Source organism: Astatotilapia calliptera, chromosome 18 (assembly GCF_900246225.1).
Source record: "Astatotilapia calliptera chromosome 18, fAstCal1.2, whole genome shotgun sequence".
NCBI classification, from domain to species: domain Eukaryota; kingdom Metazoa; phylum Chordata; class Actinopteri; order Cichliformes; family Cichlidae; genus Astatotilapia; species Astatotilapia calliptera.
This window is the reverse complement of record NC_039319.1, coordinates 730499-750387: the sequence shown is the minus strand read 5'-3', so window position 1 is coordinate 750387 and position 19889 is coordinate 730499. Positions and strand designations below refer to the sequence as shown.

The following is a 19889-nucleotide window of genomic DNA, read 5'->3' as shown; positions in this document are numbered from 1 at the left end:
GTTTCCTGTTAAATCCTGATGACAGCTGGTGTGTCTGCAGGAGATCCTGCATAGTTTGTGCTTCGTGCTGCTGTTGAAAGTTAAACAGCCAAACACGGAGCTTGCACAGAGGTCTTTATGGATCTGTTTTCTCTTCTCACGGCAGCTCAGAACATTTTATTTATTTACTGCAACAAACTGACACTTTGAAGAGGAACTAAAGGCAACACTCGTGCTCTGCCGGAACCTCACCGCGTGACACAGGCGGAAGTAAATAAAGGAAAGGCACTAATACGGTCACTGACCCGGGTGTGTTGTTGTGTGAGCTGAGTGTGTGAGCTGCGGCAGCAACGATGCCTTCAGTTCAGTATCTGAGAGAGTTCATCAACGAGCGACTAACTGCTGCTGCTGAACAAATATTCTTGGAGTTTGAAAAAACGATCGTCCAGTACGAGGAAGAGATCGACCGTCAGCGCAGACTGCTGGATATCACCTGGAAACCCCAAATCAAGCTGCACAGGACAGGTGAGTGTCCCTCTGAGGGAGGATCCTGATCACAGCTCTGCGGGACGTTTCTGATTGTGAGGACTTTTTGGAGATGTGAGCTAACAAAGAGCAAACAGAGGACAGGACTGCGCTGCGCTGCATTCAAACAGCAGGCGCTGAAATCAGCCTGGATTTGAGCTTTTCTCTGACCTGGATCCATCACTCAATCCTGTGAATCGTTTGAAAAACTTTTTGTTTGGCGGTGAAACGTGTGTTTGATGGTGCGTTCAGGTGCACCTTCTAAACTCAGTAATCTAGCCTGAAAAGGTTTTTCCTTGGTTTCCTTTCTTCTTCTGCAGAGCTGTAAAGAGTTCAGTGTTAACGTCATAACAATACGTCTTTTTTATTTCTCCATCAGTGACGTCAGAGTGGTCGCCCGGGCCCTTTGTGATGATGTCACATAAAAGCTAAAGTGGTACACAGCACGTGCACGGTTCCTGTGGTCACATTTACACACGTGTGAGAACAACAAAGTCCACCATGTTGTTGTTCAGAGTCACGGACGCGACTGAAAGAAGTGACACAGAGTTTAATGTGCAGCTCGGCACAGTGACACCTAATATTGAATTTATGAACTGTAGTGGCAGTGCGGTGCTGCTGCTGTGCTGAGGGGGCTTTACCTTCCAGATGTTCGTCTGAATAAATGCAGATCTGAGATCAGTGACTTACAGCTGACTGGAGGGCTTTACTCTCACACACGAGCGATGCAGTCATGCTGTAAAGTCCTGTTAATGTTTCTGTGGTTGTGACTTCTTTCTTCTGTCTCTCCAGACGTCCCACAGCAGCAGGTCTGTGAGGAGGAGGAGGAGGAGGAGGAGGAGGAGGTTCTCCCTGAGCAGCAGCTCTGGAACCAGGAGAGGAGCTCCAGTGTGGAGCAGGAGGAACCAGAAGCTCCACAGATTAAAGAGGAACAGGAGGAACTGTGCAGCAGTCAGGAGGGAGAGCAGCTGGGACTGAAGGAGGAGCCTGAAGTTCATAATGATCCTGTGCAGTACGAGGAAGAGATGGAGCGTCAGCGCAGACTGCTGGATATCACCTGGAAACCCCAAATCAAGCTGCACAGGACAGGTGAGTGTCCCTCTGAGGGAGGAATTTTACTCATGGGCCGTTTCTCAATACTCGTGCAGCCAGTCCAGACTTCGTAAGTTCACACGGGAGTCCGGACTTCCCGAGAGTGCGAGAAAACAGCGCGATCATTCCACAGCTGAACAGCAGTGTACTTGATGACATCACACAGAGTTTTTACTGCATCCCTGCTGAACTGTGATTAATATTTGCAATGGAAATTACACGTGACGTAGTAGATTTCTTTAAGAAAAAGATGTATGAAAAAGGTATTTTGAGCACTTGATCTGTTTCATAATGTCTAATAAGCTTCATGAAGGAAACACAAGCTTAATCTCTCTTAATAAAAATCGTATACATGTATGCACAGCTCACGCTGCTTATTGAGTAAAAACAAGCAGGTGAGACGTTAGAACGCTGCTATTTTATTTTTGCAGACCCCTAAAATCAACACTGGACTGCTGGGGTTTGGAAGAGAATCGATATTAAAAACCTAATTTGATCAATGCTGCAGCAGCCTTCAGCTGTTCACATGTGTCAGCATGTTGTTTCTGCTCCCAGAGGAAAGGTTTCCTTCGAATTCAAAGATTTTTAATGTTAATCAGCTGTTACTTACGTTTGTGTTTAAAGAAGAACAGCACATTTTACATGAGGGGACATGACGGGAGAGCACATATCCATTGAAACAATGTTAAATCAACATCAGGCAGTTCTGTTGGAACAGCGTTAGAGTCTGATATTGAATCACTGTTGAACTCTGATGGTGGTTTTCCATCACTTTTCACTTGGTTACTATTGAAACACTAAAATCATAATTAAAAATCAACTTAATGGGCGTTTATTTTACGACACCACGAAACAAACGACATGTTTTTATATCGTCGTCCGATATATATGGTTATATCAACAGCCCTAAACCAGGCGTGTCCAAACGTTTTCACTGACGCCAACATACATAAAAATATAGGAGGGGCGGGGCCAGTTACTAGAAATGAGGTATATAACCTTAACTTTACTGTATTAAAGTTAGAAAAATCACTTAAAAGTGGTCAAATATGTTATATTGTTGAATATAATTAAAGACAAAACTGCCTTCATCCCATCTTTCCATAAACGGATCTTTGTTGATTTATCCAGAAAAAGCTTTGGCAGCTCGTTTTCACAGCAGCCTCAGATTTCTTCTTGGACTGAAGATTTACAGCACAGAGAAAAAACAATAAATAAAGCTTGTTATTTAAGTTATTAGGCTCAGCAACGCACCTGTTAACGTCCGTTTGAAACAGTTATCAACATTAACAGACTGAACTGGGCTTAATAACAGGAGTGCATCATTTTAGCAGATTATTCTGGTGAGTATCAGCTGCGCTGGGTTTGTAAATCGGGCCGTCCAGCTGCGGTGCTGATCCGACGCCACTCGTGCCAAAAACCCGGACAAATGTCACTTGATCAAGGAGCAGATGTGCATCAGATGAGATCAGCTGACTGCGTGCGCTGTGCACAGCGGTGTGTGCTCTGTGTGTTAACAAGGAAAACGCAGATAAGAAAATGGTGCACAAAAGCAGAGTAGTGACAGAATCGATGAGCATTACTGATGTTTGAAGCATGTGTACCTGCACCTAACACACGGGTACTGTGGAATATAGTTTTACTCACCTAAGGCGCTCGTGCTCTCGTCCACTCCCAGCAACAATTAGCAGCTGTGCGGCGTCTGTGGCGTCGGTGCTCTCATCACATGCGATGGAGTCAAAATCAAAAGCACAGCTTTGTCAGACAGGTGCAGTTTAATGTTGGCTGACGAGTCTTCAGTGCGTCGCACGACTGGATTTCTGGACACGCTGACGTTGTTGAAGTTCTGCACTTTTTCCACATTATTTCGGTGACTTTAACGAGGCCGTGTTTTATGAGGTCTCCATCTGAAAAAGGCTCGCCATGTCTCGCGATGAGTTGGGCGACCTCATAGCGGCTATCGGAGCCTTTTCCTGGACCTTTCGAGCACGAGATAAATACTGCTGCTGACCCTGCAGGAGAGTTAATGTCTGCTCTGGCTCAGCACCAGTGTCGGATGCACAGGCCTGATGTTTGGCTTCATAATGACGTCGCACATTATCCTCTTTCATAACTGCCACAGTCTCAGTGCAGATCAAACAGACACACTTGAGTTCTTTGAAGAAATCTTCACTCTCCCACCGTGTCTGAAATTTTCTGCACTCACTTTCTACCTTTGGCTTCTTTGGTTCTGACCTGTTTAGTAACTTGGGGTAAATTTCTTCTGTGATTGTCCTTTTTGGTGGAGCAACTGCCTTGATCAACAGCAGCTCCCCTGGTGTTAAAACAAAGAAGTGCAATACACTCAAGCAAAAGTTGAAGTGCGGCCTTATTCTATGCTATTTATAAATTTAATTAATCAATTAAAAATGGCCCACGGGCTGCAGTTGGCCATAGACAGTGGTTTAGCCAAATTGTCACATGCTAACATGCTGTTAGCTTGGAAGCTTTTCACTGTGAGTGAAGATGCAAACTTCCCCTTAGTTCAGCTATTAGGGCGTGTCCATGAAAACATGCTTAATAAAAAAACCTATGGTCATTTAAAAGAAGCTAACAAAGGCAAAGTGGTTGAAGCTAAAGCTAGAATGTGCTGAGAGCCACCCAAAAGCCCGCAGCACGTAATGAACAAAGGATCACAGCAGTTATGAACATTATGGAGATGAATCGAGAAGGTCAAAAGTTCTGTTTCCTGTGATGTGATTATAAACATGCTGGAGAATGTTGGATGTAACTCACGTTTGATTTGTTGCACCTGCTTCCATTTAGTAACGTTTGTCAGCAACTTATTTTTACTTAGTTCAGTGAACTATTCAGCTTCTCAGTTTTTAACCCTCATCTTACAGATTAGGATCCATTGAGACCTCACCGGTTATTTATCAGCTCATTGCAGGATATTTATTACAGCCTTTCTACAGCAGCTGGTAGTTCATCCTCGCTCTGCCCTTACTGCTGATGTCCCTCTGTTGATGAGCTTTATTCTGGAGTGGGACAATTCACTCTCGCAGCCTGAATTTGTGGCCATTCTCCTTTATTATTATACTTTATTAGTAATAGTTACTCAGATGATTTTCTTTTTCTTATCTCCTTCTGTCCCTCCAGATGTCCCACAGCAGCCTGTCTGTGAGGAAGAGGAGGAGGAGGAGGAGGAGGAGGAGGTTCTCCCTGAGCAGCAGCTCTGGAACCAGGAGAGGAGCTCCAGTGTGGAGCAGGAGGAACCAGAAGCTCCACAGATTAAAGAGGAACAGGAGGAACTGTGCAGCAGTCAGGAGGGAGAGCAGCTGGGACTGAAGGAGGAGACGGACACCTTCATGGTGACTGCTGCTGAGGAAGGAGAGCACAGTGAACCAGAAGCAGGCAGGGAGCAGCTCCTCACTCACAACTTTGCTGTAGCTGACAGTCAAGATCTGGGAGGAAACAAGAACGCAGATTCAAGATCAAGTAGAGAAAGACACAAAAGTCACAACAATGCAGAAAATCCCGCTATGTCAGAGAGTCACTGTAACTTTGATAAAAGTAGTAAGTCTTTAAAATGTGATGTTTGTGGAAAAACCTTCAAGTTTAATTATCAAATGAAGGATCATTATTCAATCCACACAGGTGAGAGACCGTTCGCTTGTACAGTGTGTGGAAAAATGTTCAGATGCAGCAGCTTTTTGAAGAAGCACCTAAGAACGCACTCCGATGTGAAGCCATATACTTGTAAAACATGTGGGAAAAAGTTTGGAAGTAATCGTAATTTAGTGACGCACACCAGAATTCACACAGGTGTGAAACCATATCAATGCAAAACGTGTGGGAAATGGTTCAGATGTCACTCTCATTTAAGAGATCACATAAGAATTCACACAGGCGAGAAACCATATCGTTGTGAAACATGCGGGGAAGCTTTCAGACATCGTAATGTTTTTTCGGCACATGTAAAAAAGTCACACATGTTGTTGTAAAGGTCAGACGTTTTCATCACACGTGTTCTTTTTTACCTGGCTACATCACCATGGTAACTTGTGACGGGAGAAGAGAGCGGGAGATCGACCGATGGACTGGTGCTGCGGCTCATCGTTTTAGAAAGTCTCCGTTTTCACTGTCCACACTGCGGCGTGAAAGCACCGTTTTCAAGAGCGTTTTCAAAACGCTGCGTTTTCCATCAGTGAACACGCCGTCTCAGTGTGGACAGGAGGCCAAAATGGAGAGAAAACAATGTGTTTTAAATGTCTGTGAAGGTTCTCAGTCATCCAGGTCATCGTAGTCAAAGGAGCTTGCAAAGAAAAGCGTCTGGACTTCTTTAAGTTGCTTGAAGATGTTTCACCTCTCATCCGAGAAGCTTCTTCAGTTCTAAGGTCAAATGGTGGAGAGTCCCAGATATAAACCTAGTGGGAGTTTCCCCCCACAGAGGGACAAAAGGACCCCCTGATGATCCTCTAATCACCTGACCCAAGGTGGGAAACTGGGTGTGGGTCCCAATCAGCCAGAGTTTCGGGTGAGTTCATTGTGAAACCTGGCCCCACCTTATCATGCGAATTCCTGAGATCAGATGGCCCAGGATGTGAGTGGGCGTTAAGGGGTCTGGGAAGGATCTCAAAACTGGATTATAGATGGCAGAGAGTTGGTGTCGTAAGCCCCGCCTCTGTTCAAAGATGGTCGCTCACAGTGGACATAGATGCTTCTTTCACTCCTCTTTCAAACCATCTGTCCTCTCTGTCCAAAATGTGAACATTGGCTGTGAACAATGTGTTTTAAAACAAAAGCGCATTAGTGTGGACGTAGCCTGTATCTCTTGGCTGGGGGAGGTCTGGGCTTCTCTGCTTAGGCTGCTGTCGCTGCCACCCGGCCCCGGATAAGTGGAAGAAGATGTGTGGATGGATGAATTGCAGCTATTACAAAAACACAAAAACAATAAAATGAATCTGTTTGCTGCAGACTAAAGCAAATCTGTGATCAGACTTTGGGACTGTAAGCTTTAATGTTTAACTGGGTCCAGTTCAGCGTTTCAGAGCTCTAATGAGAGCTTAAGATCTGAAATGGTCCAAAGTCTGATGAACTAAGCCACAGGAAGCTGGACTGCTGTACAACATTGTATTCACAGATCCAAGCATCATTCATCCATGTAAACTCTGACATGCATCACTATGAACCACATAAACATGTTCACTCTGCTCATTATCCAGATGTGTTTGAGGAGGGAGCAACAAAAACAATGTAAACAGCACAGAGCGTCCTGAGGTCTGTAGTGTTCAGAGAAAGTTAGATTTATCGTTCTGAAGTGAAAGAGTGAGAGAGTGTTCCTACATAACTGAATTAAAGAGATCTGTTCATGTGAGACGGACTTCATGATAAATTAATTAATTAAATCATATTTATGTCCATAAAATATTCATATCTGACTGAACCTTCATGTGTGATTGAATTCTTGGCAAATTATGTGAAGTAAAACATCAAAAAGAAGAAAATGAGATGAAGTGATTTCAAAGTTTAAGCTTTGTTTTAAGTCCTGTATGTAATAAACTCAGAGAGGATGATAAGCTGGACATCGGTCGATAGACGTCAGCAGCAATGATCGGATGTCACAGTGGATGAGACCAGATGTAATCTCAGAAGCTGTCATGTCCAGAGGAGTGAGTGGGGGAGGCAAAACGGCAAAGAAGTGTAAAAGAAGGCACCCGGGACCTTTTGGAGCTGCCACTGCCTCTGGTTCTTGGAATGATTAGATTTGGCCCGCGGAGCCCACAGGTAGAAATCAGAGCAAGTTACAGCAGAGGAGCAACCAAGGCCAGCACAGTGAACGTTTTGTCTTGTTCCCTGAACATTTTTGACATGTGGGACTATAAAGTCAAGAAGATCTGGATTCCAGCTGTTTCTTTCAGTCCTTTCCTGTTGGATTGTATCCACACAGAGACAACGGGCACGTCCTGGCCGACATCTGCAGCTTCTCTCCAGTTTCTCTCCTCACAAAGATTAGAACACACAACGAGACAATGGACGCAAAGCAGAGCAGTGATGTAGGACACAGAAGTAAAACAGGAAACGACACAGACACGGAGTTGACAAGGGGATATGTCTGACAGGGAACACAGACAGAAACCAAAGACTAGAGATTCAAAATAAGACAAAAAGACTTAATAATAACCAACATAAAACACTGGGTCACTGAGCAGGACCAGGACACCCAGGTGGGAGAGGGGTGTGGCTCTGCAAGCGTGGTCCAGGGTCCTGTCCCCTGGTAGGACCTTCAACATGTTGGTGGAATTTGGGGAGTGCAGATTTCAAACATGCCTCATGAAAGTCCCCGACAACAACAGAGTGCTCTCGCTGCTGATAACAAGTTGGAGGTGATTGACTGTTGAGCTCACCTCAGCATCAGGGGTGATGTAAACAATGGTAAGTATGGCTGCAGTGAGCTCGCAAGGTAGACAGAAGCACCTACACCTAATTGGAATGGCCTGTAAGTCCGCTGAGCAGTTACTGTCTACAATCCTTCTGTTGAGGCACCAGGCCTGGAGCACAGAGGACAGTATCATTGATATCATTTCATTCCAGGGTCCTATGATTTTTGTGTTTGCATCAACTTTTCTTTTAGACTAGAGAGAAGTGATGGGACTAATTGGATCAGCCAATCAAACAGTTCTGTGCTTCCACAGCAGCTCTGTCTCTGTCTCTGATCTTTACTGCTTCATTTCTCTGTTGTCTTTGTCATCAGTCCAATGACACAAGAATCAGAGGTTTAACAGTGTGTGGCTCCCTCTAGTGGATGTTGTGGAGTATTCTGTTGTCTTTGCTCCAAAGGTTTTTGTACAGAGTTTTGCTGTTTCCTGTCACTGTGGGCTGCAGAGCACAGTAGTACACAGCAGAGTCAGACAGCTGAAGCTTCTGGATCTTCAGAGGAACGGATGTCTTGTTGAGTTCAGCATCAAATCTGTTTTTTGGGAACTCTTGATCGTTGTCCTCTGATGCTGTGTCACGTCTTAAAACATATTTTGGAAATTTGTTAACTTCTTGTTTGTACCAGAACAAATATGCGTATGCAGAAGTTGTTTCGTATTTGCAGTCAAGTGTAACTGTGTCTCCTTCAGCAGCAATGACATCTCCTTGTTCCTGGATCACTTTGTCTTCTCCTTTACACTCTGAGGAAGAACAGAACATGCAGAGGAAGAGATGGATCAATAAACATGATTAAAAACTCACCATTAATCAGACTCACACATTTATTTAAGCAGAGGAAACATCTTGATGTTTGTATCTCACCAAAGAAAAGAGCAGCAAGAATAATCCACAGCCAATGTTCCATCTGTACAACAAGGTTTAAATCAACAGGAGAAACTAGCTGATGTTCAACATTCAGTCTGAGAATTGTTCTCTTCACAGCAGCACTTATTATTGACACAATGGTTGAACACAGTGCAGAAGGAGAGCCCCGCCTACTGGATGATGTCGCCCTCTAGTGGAGCATCTCTGTGGGTTTGCTGTCACTGTGGGCCTCACAGCAGAGTCAATTAGATTTACAGCTGGAACAGTGATGAGCTCCATCAAACGTATCTGAAGGAGAGCATCACTCAGCTGATGGGCTCGTGTGAGTTCCTGGTTATATTTATCACTTCATGTAACATTTTTGACCTTAAAGAGATAAACCTGCTAAAAAAAACCAACAGATTTTATCCAATAAGCTTAATCTGATGAGTCATTTTAAATGACTTTATTTAATAACTGTTCTTGTTTCTTTGTGTTTAAACGTTCCTACAGTTGGTTTGTGGTTCATTTTGACATATTTTCTTTTCTTCCACTAATAAATGTTTTGTCCTGATAAGTTTCACGTGCGATTGTGAACATTTAACATTTACAGACATAAGCTGTGGGTGGAGGCTGGTTGAGAGCTTGACCTTGAATGGAAGCACATCTTTTAAGTCTTTAACTTTGAGTGTTTTTGTGTGTTTCACTTGATGTGCAGTAGTGGAGAGAAAGCTACAGTGAAGATGATGTTACTGAAATTGTTTTCAGCTGATTATTTTATGTACAGGTACTAATCAGTGTTTTCCCGCTAAAGATTGCGCCGGGTGTCATGGCATGCTGTCTCTCGGTTCTGAAAAGTTTATGAGGGTGTCCAAATTCATGGGCTGCATCCTCCTGAGGCCGCATTGGTAGACCGATTACGTCACAGCGACGCGGCAAAGGCTCCGAAAAATGCGTCCCCCTTTTCCCCGAATTCGAAGGATGGGTCAGGTGTGTCCTTTGTGGCCCACCATATCCCAGAATTCATAGCGCGGCCCAGCCAAACTCCAGTTTCCAACAATGGCGGCCGCTACTAAGTTTTTAATATTACTCTTATTAATCTTTCTGGGTCACAAAATAAACTTTTAAGATATTTTCAGGCGAGAAAGTAACTGTGTAAACATCAAATATCTGCTCGGTTTATCAAGATATCACATATTTGCAAAAGTGCTTCGATGTTTTCGGAGGCGTCTGCTACCCACCATCTCAATAGCTAGCTGGGAGCTCGAGGGTCACTAGCAGAGTTGGGTAATCCGATTACTTTTTTCAAGTAACGAGCAAAGTAAGGGATTACTATTGCAAAAACGGTAATTAGATTACTGTTACTTTATCGTAGGAGCGCTGCGTTACTGCGTTACTAAAACCGTGATTTTTTTTGCGAGAGTGTCTCATGACAGTGACGTAAGCGAGTGCGACGTTCGTGACAACAGCTGTGTGCAGATCAACAGTGGATCATATATCGAGTGCAGAGAGAGTATGAGCGTGCAGCGTTTAAAGCGTGGAAGTACTGACCTTACTTTGAGTTTGATTCTGTAAAAAGTGACAAAAACATTAGTGTCCGCTGTGCGTGGGAAGAAAACTTCTTTTTACAGCGAAAAAAACCCCTAAACTTCCAAACAAGCACCGAGTAGCTACGACGTAATGGGAAACTCACAGAGAAACTCGTGGATAAACAACAAGGACCTGTTATCACCTAAGGAACGTTGCTAAAGTCAGACAGGTTTTATCACGTGACACCGCACAGGTTCTTATGCATGCATTTGTGTTACATTGATTATTGTAACGCTCTTCTTTCTGGGTTACCAAGAAAAGTTTTAGAGGTTTACAGATGGTACAAAATGCAGCTGCTCACATTTTAACCAAAACTGGGAAATGTGAGTGCATTACCCCAGGACTCAAATCTCTTCACTGGTTCATTGTCAGGTTCAAGCTGATTTTAAGGTCCTGTTGCTCACCTACAAGGCTTTAAACGTTTTGGCGCCTTCATATCTCTCTGAGCTTTTGCACCTCTATTTTCCTTCCCGTGCTCTGATCTCAGGATACTGACCTTCTAAGAGTTCCTAAAGCCAGAAAAAAGATTATTGGGGAGCGAGCTTTTTCTTTTTGTGCCACATTTTTATGGAACAACGTCTGCTGTAAATGTCCAATCAGAACACAGAGGAGAAACTGTATGTATGACATCACACAAAGAGGTGATTCTTACAAAATAAGGAAAAGTTTAAACCCTTCTGGAGAAAATGTGAGAATAACAAAGTAAATCTTTCAGCTGTAAAACATCATTAATGCACCAACAATGTTGGGAGTTTATTACTAGTTACTGTATTTGACTTCTGATGCTTTTTACACACATCATCACTAAATAAGGAATAAAATGTCTTCATGTCTGAACGTTCCTGCAGTTGATTTGTGGTTGATGTGGATTTGCTGCTCATGTGAATCCTCCCACAGTGTTTCATTAGCAGCTGTAACCACAGTGACTCTGATAAAACAGGAATTAGCAGAATCCATCTGATATGAAGCTGTGCTTTGAATACCACTTCCCTCCTCTTTGAAGAGTAGTCAGATATCTGTGTTCAGGTTTTTGTACAGCCTCTTCTACACTTTGTATCACTGTGTTTGTAGAGCACAGTAGTAGAGAGCTGTGTCTGCCAGGGTTAGGGCTGCTATGGTCAGAGTAGTTGATCGATCTGATGTTTCTGATCGATATCGTTTATCAGGAATATATTCAGCACTCCATGATCTTGCATCTTTCCAGAGTATAAACTGAGGAGCCTGAAGGTCAGAATCATGTCTGTACCAGTGAAGCTCAACACCATCTGCATCTGTCTCATAGCTACATGTGAGTGTGACAGATTCTCCTTCTGTTTCAGTGACTTCAGGTTGTTGAGGAGTGATTGAGTCTCCAGCTGTTAGTCCTGGAAAAAGAAAGAAGAAAAGTAGTGAAATGCAGTCTGTATATCTGCTTAATGCAGCAGCTTCAACTAAACTTTAATCCCTGTTCTTAAACTCACCTATAATGTGAGATAGAAGCAAAAAGAGGTGCAGCAACATGTCTTTGGAGTTATTAAAGCCAGACAGACAGCACATGAACAATGTTCTTCCACTGCAGCACAATGACCAACAAATAATGTCATTGGATGAGCTCAACTTCAGTGGGCGGGGCCAGTTTAATAGCTCAGCCAATCAAACAGTTTTGTGCTTCCACAGCAGCTCTGTCTCTGTCTCTGATCTTTACTGCTTCATTTCTCTGTTGTCTTTGTCATCAGTCCAATGACACAAGAATCAGAGGTTTAACAGTGTGTGGCTCCCTCTAGTGGATGTTGTGGAGTATTCTGTTGTCTTTGCTCCAAAGGTTTTTGTACAGAGTTTTGCTGTTTCCTGTCACTGTGGGCTGCAGAGCACAGTAGTACACAGCAGAGTCAGACAGCTGAAGCTTCTGGATCTTCAGAGGAACTGATCTGATGCTGGAATCCAGTGTGGATGAAAATCTGTCTCCAGCCTCGTTTTTCCCCTCACCAACTTTAAAGCGACTCAGGATGAATTTGGGGCTGTTGTTTCCATCCTGTTTGTACCAGTAGAGATAATGATTTGATGAGCTGCTGTTATACTGACAGCCAAGTGTCACTGTGCCTCCTGCAGCAGCAGTCTCTTCTCCTTTTGCTTGCAGCACGTTGTCTTTTTGTGCTCTGCATTCTGTAAAACACCAACAAACAGTATCAGTGTGCTGTTAAAGAATCACGTCAATGTTGATATCAAAGAAACAGAGTTGTGTTCATACCGAGGCACATAGCAGCCAGCAGCACTGAGATGAACAGAGGCGTCATATCTGCAGTGTAGAGTAACTGTGAGCTACAGCAAGTATAAAGAAGCTGTGATCTCTCTGTTTAGTCTTCATCAACACTAAGTTGGTGGATTAGAAGGAGGAGCCTGATCACAGTGACAGGACTCATTCACAGCCCTGTGTTATTCCCCCTGCTGACAGCTTCACACTCAGCACCACTCTTTAGCCTTGTTAGTGTTTAACACAGGAAACATGGCGAGACAATGCAGCGTGTAGACATGAAACACATGACAGGAACACAAGGAGAGGTAACTGGAAACAGATAAGTGGGACGAAGGCACGGACATAACTCACACGTTAAAGACAAGACAGACAAGACAGAAGACAGGAAACAACACAGAGACCCACAAGAAACATAAACCAGACTCAGACTCAACTAAGACAAACTAATAGTAAAACTAGAAAACATTATTTCATAAGTAATCAAAAATACAAAATAACTGAACCGAACTGACAACATCACGCAAACTAAACATTAACATAAGAAATCAAAAATACCACATAAACTAAAAACGCTGGGTCACAGACCCGCCCCCTGACACAACGGCCTGGGAGGTCAGTTTCTTGATCATTAATATGCAGATTGTGATGACCACTGATCAGTGTCCATGAGCACCATTCACAGAGAGTTGGGGAATGGCTGCAATCACAGCATGTAAGATGGTGGCTGTATCCCAATCCAGGGTCTGCAGCCTTAAAGGCTGCATTTTAAGGCCGATTACGTCACAGCGACGCGCCGAAGGCTGTCCCAATTCAAAGGCTGCTCGAAATGCGGCCCTCAAATGCGTCCTTCATTTCCCTGAATTTTAAGGACGTGGTGGTTTAGACTTTGTGGCCCAACATATCCCAGAATGCATAGCGCGGCGGTGGGTGTGGATAATTTTGCTGAAAAAAAACGGCGGATGAGGGGCGGCCGAAGAGTAAACTTTAAGTAAGTACTGAATATTATGTCACTTATTTATGTGCAAATGTTTAATAACGAAGAACATTAAAACATTACTGTTGGCCACATGTCGGCAAAGTTATGTGACATCAGTGACGTTTGTACTAACTTGGTTTTAAAGCCTTTACTTTGAAATATACGCCGTTCAATAGCTGAGCTTCATCTTACAGAGAATGATCAAAGCTCATGTAGAAACAAACAAATGAACAAAAGATTTTCTCCTTCATCTCTGTCAAACACAGCTGTATGACACGTTTCCAGCTGTTAGTATCATGGTTGCTAGGCAACCTGGGCAGCGCAACGGAGGCTAGACCGTCCCATTTCACAAGCCACGCACTTCCAGCCTTAGCGGTCTTTGAGTACGCGGCCCTTGAGGATCGTTGAGGCTGCGTACTTTAAGGCTGCAGACCCTGAATTGGGATACAGCCGGTGACAGTTGTACCATTAGGCCCCTCCTCCATTCAGAGATGGTCTTTCCCTTTTCACGTAAATGGCCTCCTTGACTCCGCCCTCAAACCAGCGTTCCTCCCTGTCCAGGATGTTACATCCTCATCATTGAAAGAGTGTCCACTGGCCTGTAGGTGTGCATAGACTGCAGAGTCCTGATGAGGTGGCTCTGCTGTGTTGTAGCCAGAGGTTGTTTGGTTTCCTCGATGTATAAATCCTGCCAGTCCTCCTGCACTTAACAGCGTACACTATGTTACTCTGTTTGTGTCGGGGACCCGATCCTTGGGGAGGACCAGTTTTTGGCACAGCGTGTTTTGGGGTTTGAAAGCCACAGAGACCTGGTGTTTAGAAAAAATGTGTCTCAGCTGCTCCGATACTCTGACACATATGGGATCACTGCAGGTTTTCTCTTAGGCAGCGGTTGTCCTTCTCTCCTGGATCAGCTGGAGCTTTCTTTTGGCGCCTTCCCAGCTTTGACAAAAGTCCAGCTGGGATAACCACATTTACTCAGGGCCTTCAGGGGAAAGCTGCAGTCAGCTGAGACTGAAGAAGTCACCTGGATGAGCGACGAAATGTTTCCCACTGAGAACTGTTCCTCCAGATAAACTCAGAGGCAAAGCTGATGATCTGCTGGTCCTGGGTCAGTTCTCCCAGTGTTTTGAGTTTTCTTGTGTTTTTTCATTATTATAATTTACACTGAACAAAAATATAAACGCAACACCTTTGTTACTGCTCCCATTCCCCATGGGATGGACGTAGAGACCTAAAATTCATTCCAGATACACAATATAACCATCCCTCCCAAACAGTGGTCACAAATCAGTCCAAATGTGTGGTAGTGGGCACATCTGCTATATTGAGATAATCCATCCCACCTCACAGGTGTGCCACATCAGGATGCTGATCTGACATCATGAGTAGTGCACAGGTGTACCTCAGACTGCCCACAACAAAAGGCCACCCTGGAATGTGCAGTTTTGTCTCACAGCAAAATGCCACAGATGCCACAAGCAATGAGGGAGCGTGCAATTGGCATGCTGACAGCAGGAATGTCAACCAGATCTGTCGCCCGTGCATTGAATGTTCATTTCTCAACCATAAGCCGTCTCCACAGGCGTTTCAGAGAATATGGCAGCACATCCAACCGGCCTCACAACCGCAGACCTCGTGTAACCACACCAGCCCAGGACCTCCACATCCAGCAGGTTCACCTCCAAGATCGTCTGAGACCAGCCACCCAGACAGCTGCTGGAACAATTGGTTTGCACAACCAAACAATTTCTGCACAAACTGTCAGAAACCGTCTCAGGGACGCTCAACTGCATGCCCGTCGTCCTCATCGGGGTCTTGACCTGACTCCAGCTCGTCGCCGTAACAGACTTGTGTGGGCAAATGCTCACATTCGATGGCGTCTGGCACGTTGGAGAGGTGTGCGCTTCACGGATGAATCATGGTTCACATTGTTCAGGGCAGATGGCAGCTGAGAATGTCCCAGTTCTTGCATGGCCAGCATACTCACCGGACATGTCACCCATTGAGCATGTTCGGGATGTGCTTGACCGGCGTATACGACAGCGTGTACCAGTTCCCACGAATATCCAACAACCTCGCACAGCCATTGAAGTGGAGTGGACCAACATTCCACAGGCCACAATTGACAATCTGATAGACTCCATGCGACGATGTGTTGCACTGCATGAGGCAAATGGTGGTCACACCAGATACTGACCGGTTCTGGGTCCCCAGACCCCCAATAGCGCAAAAAACTGCACATTCCAGGGTGGCCTTTTGTTGTGGGCAGTCTGAGGTACACCTGTGCACTAGGCAAGGCAAGGCAAGGCAAATTTATTTGTATAGCACAATTCAACAACAAGGTGATTCAAAGTGCTTTACAGAGACATTAGAAACAAAAACAAATAAAAAGCATGATTTAAAATTGAATAAAACAAACAAACTAACTAAACACACACATTTCACACCTGTTCGCGCGATCTGAACCCTTATCGTAAGGGGAGCTACCAGTCCTTCTGTGGACGAGCTACTTTCTATTTTAAATTCCCTGAATTTAAAATACTCTCTAGACCCAGTCTAGACCCAGCTGGGGAGCTACCCAGAGCTCTAAACCCACTTAACAAACAAACAAACAAACAACAGTATATAAAATCAAAACAGATAAAATCAGAACAGTAGATAAAATCAGTAGTTAAATGTAAGTTTTGAAATTTAAGCTTAAAGTGTGGATCTGGTGCTTTATTCAAATGCAGCTGAGAACAGGTGAGTCTTCAACCTGGATTTAAATAAACTGAGTGTTTCAGCTGATCTGAGGCTTTCTGGGAGTTTGTTCCAGATATAAGGAGCATAAAAGCTGAATGCAGCTTCTCCGTGTCTGGTTCTGACTCTGGGAACTGATAAAAGACCGGATCCAGATGACCTGAGGGATCTGGAAGGTTCATACTGGGTCAGGAGGTCATTGATGTATTTTGGTCCTAAACCATTCAGAGCTTTATAGGCCAGCATCAGAACTTTAAAGTCTATCCTCTGACGGACAGGCAGCCAGTGTAAGGACCTCAGAGCTGGACTGATGTGGTCCACTTTTTTGGTCTTAGTGAGGACTCGAGCAGCAGAGTTCTGAATGAGCTGTAGTTGTCTGACTGATTTTTTAGGTAGACCTGTAAAGATGCTGTTACAGTAATCAAGCCTACTAAAGATGAATGCATGGACTAGTTTTTCCAGGTCCTGTTGAGACATCAGATCTTTTATCCTTGATATATTCTTGAGGTGATAGTAAGCTGACTTTGTTATTGTCTTAATGTGTTTTTCTAAGTTTAGGTCTGCATCCATCACTACACCCAAATTTCTCGCCTGGTTTGTGGTTTTTAGATGTATAGATTGAAGTTCTCTGGTGACCTGTAATCGTTTTTCTTTGGCGCCAAAGACTATTACCTCAGTTTTGTTTTTGTTTAGCTGGAGAAAATTGTGGCACAACCAGTCATTGATTTCCTCAATGCATTTACCAAGAGCCTGCACAGGGCCTCGGTCTCCTGGTGACATTGTGATATATATTTGTGTGTCATCTGCATAGCTGTGGTAGTTTATTTTGTTGTTCTTTATAATCTGTGCCAGTGGGCGCATGTAGATGTTAAACAGAAGGGGTCCCAAGATGGAACCTTGGGGAACTCCACATGTGATACTTGTCTGCTCAGATGTGAAGTTACCTATTGATACAAAGTATTTCCTGTTTTCTAAGTATGTTTTGAACCAGTTTAGTACAGTTCCTGAAAGACCTGTCCAGTTCTCCAGTCGTTTGAGTAATATGTTGTGGTCAACTGTATCAAATGCTGCACTGAGATCCAGTAAAACTGGATCTACACTACTCATGATGTCAGATCAGCATCCTGATGTGGCACACCTGTGAGGTGGGATGGATTATCTCAATATAGCAGATGTGCCCACTACCACACATTTGGACTGATTTGTGACCACTGTTTGGGAGGGATGGTTATATTGTGTATCTGGAATGAATTTTAGGTCTCTACGTCCATCCCATGGGGAATGGGAGCAGTAACAAAGGTGTTGCGTTTATATTTTTGTTGAGTGTATGTCCTAACAAATCCACTCTGTTAGTCTGGAGTTTATACTATAGTGCCTGGGTTGTTGTTCAGATTTTGATTGTTAGATTCCCTCTGTGTGCTTGTGTGAGTCCTTGTGTCTCGTTTCCCTCTTTGTGTTCCATTCTGTTTCCCCGTCATGGCGTCATGTCCCAATCCAGCGACCGCACGCTTCCTAGTCCGCGCAGTTTGCGTACTACGTACGGCGCGTACTAGGAAGTATGGAAAGTATTGAGAAAGACAGAGAGAAACACAGGGAGGAAGGTTTTGAGTTCTAGAGATGAAGGATACAGTAACTAGTCTGCTTCTAACTCCGGTTTACTTGACTGCAGTCAAAACATAAAGAAGGTTCTTTTCAGGAAAAGCCTCGGAGCCCTCAAGTTGGACCGCTCACTCCGCCATCTTCCCAGAATCACCCCCAAATTTGAAGCGTGGTCCGGTGGACACTTCATGGGCCCATATATCCCACAATTCATAGCGCGGCGGCGGGTGTGGATAGTTTTGCCGAATAATACGGCTGAAGAGTAAACTTTTAAAAGTAAGTACTGAATATGATGTTCAAATGTTTAATAATGAAGAACATTTAAACATTACTGTTGACCACATGTCGGCAAAGTCATGTGACGTTAGTGATGTTTGTACTAACTTGGTTTTAAAGCCTTTACATATATATATATAGTCGACCTTAATCTTACAGAGACTGTGATGATTTATGGATAATTAAAGTCAGTCATAAGAGCTAAGTTGATCTATAGTGTTACATCATATTCTATAAGGATGTTATGTGTTTGTAGACTTTCTGCCCAGTTTGACCCATTTAGCAGACGTCAGCCTGTTTAAGGCTCTGATATCTATTCTGTATGACTTACAGCAGTTATGACATGGTCTGATTTTCTCACCCAATAAAGGAATATTTCATATATCAGTCTACTCTTCATTCTATCAGACACAGTTACCACAGCTCCTACATTTGCTTTCTACACATGTATGTAAGCATTGAGCCAAATTTAGTAATGCCAACATACTGAAGGAACAATATTTGTGTCTTATGTATAAGACATATGTACATACACTTTTGAGTGAAGATTTAAGGTGACAGGAAATATAAATAACTGCAACTTGAATCTTTCAAGTTCAAGCTCACTGCTGTAATACACACACACACACACACACACACACACACACACACACACACACACACACACACACACACATATTTACAGTCCTGTGGTCTCAGCCTCAGATACTCAGCTAATCAAAGTGATGTCATGACAGAAATGAATGACCAACAAAACATTTTTCTCCTTCGTTTCTGTCAATCAAAGCTGTATGTAACGTGTCTCGCGGTTAGTATCATGGTTGCTAGGCAACCGGAACAGCGCGACGCAGGCTAGACCGTCCCATTTCACACGCCTCTCACTTCCGCACTTCTCGTACTCATAGTACGCACCGTACGTAGTACGCGTAGTGCGCGTACTTCAAGCGTGCAGACCCTGAATTGGGACGCAGCCCATGTTTCTCCTGTGGCGTCATGTTAATAATTCACGTCAGCTGTTCCTCGTGTCTTCTCACGTCCTCGTTGTCCTTCTGTGTATTCATGTCAGCGTCTCCGTCCTCCGTGTGTCCTGCAATCTGCCTGGTTTGTTTTGTAGTCCCACATTAGTTAATGTTGTAATCCTTGTGTTCAGCAGTAAAGCTGCTTTTGAGTTTACTTTTTGCCTGCCCGACGCGTCTGTGTTTGGGTCCAACGCTGCCTGCTTCACACACAGTCTAGTACATTTCCCTCCGTTGATAAGGCAGTCTGATATGGAGAGAACGTGTCCATAAGTGTGATTATCTGTTAAGCGAGGTTTGGACGTTCCAAATCTGGAACCAACCACCAGTCCGGGCCTGAGTAACCCTCATCACTGGGATCACTCTCACACAAACTCAGACCACATAATGTACTAATATAATATATTCTCCTCGGCATTCCCATGATGCACTGAGTGTTTCTTCTTCGCTTCTTTTGTCCTGTCTTCCTCCTCTCACATCAAACCCACTGTCACCAAAGTGCTTTCCCACAGTGGGTCATCTGATTGTTGAGTTTTCTCTGTATTATTGTCTTGACTTTACAATATAAAGTGCCTAAAAACAGCTGTTGTGATTTGATGCT

General features: G+C 43.9%; 1 protein-coding gene and 1 gene segment (V, D, J or C); one reads left to right on the top strand and one right to left on the bottom strand.

Annotated features, from left to right (window-relative positions):
* Positions 1 to 264: 264 nt before the first annotated feature.
* LOC113010277 (zinc finger protein 112-like) lies at positions 265 to 5792 on the top strand. 2 transcript variants are annotated; one of them, XM_026149289.1, is made up of 4 exons: positions 265 to 504; positions 1297 to 1325; positions 1380 to 1593; positions 4735 to 5791. In XM_026149289.1, the coding sequence occupies exons 1-4, from the start codon at positions 333 to 335 to the stop codon at positions 5577 to 5579; spliced, it is 1260 nt and encodes a 419-aa protein (XP_026005074.1). In that variant the 5' UTR covers positions 265 to 332; the 3' UTR covers positions 5580 to 5791. The 2 variants fall into 2 exon arrangements, with proteins under 2 accessions (XP_026005074.1, XP_026005072.1); XM_026149287.1 differs by having other exon boundaries at positions 1297 to 1593; positions 4735 to 5792.
* A 2647-nt stretch (positions 5793 to 8439) lies between these two features.
* LOC113010365 (T cell receptor alpha variable 38-2/delta variable 8-like) lies at positions 8440 to 12886 on the bottom strand (the record flags this gene model as incomplete). The annotated part of the segment is given in 3 exon segments: positions 8440 to 8505; positions 12338 to 12588; positions 12674 to 12886. Coding segments are annotated over 3 exon segments (363 nt in total), but the record flags the coding sequence as incomplete, so codon positions are not given.
* Between the last annotated feature and the right edge of the window lie 7003 nt (positions 12887 to 19889).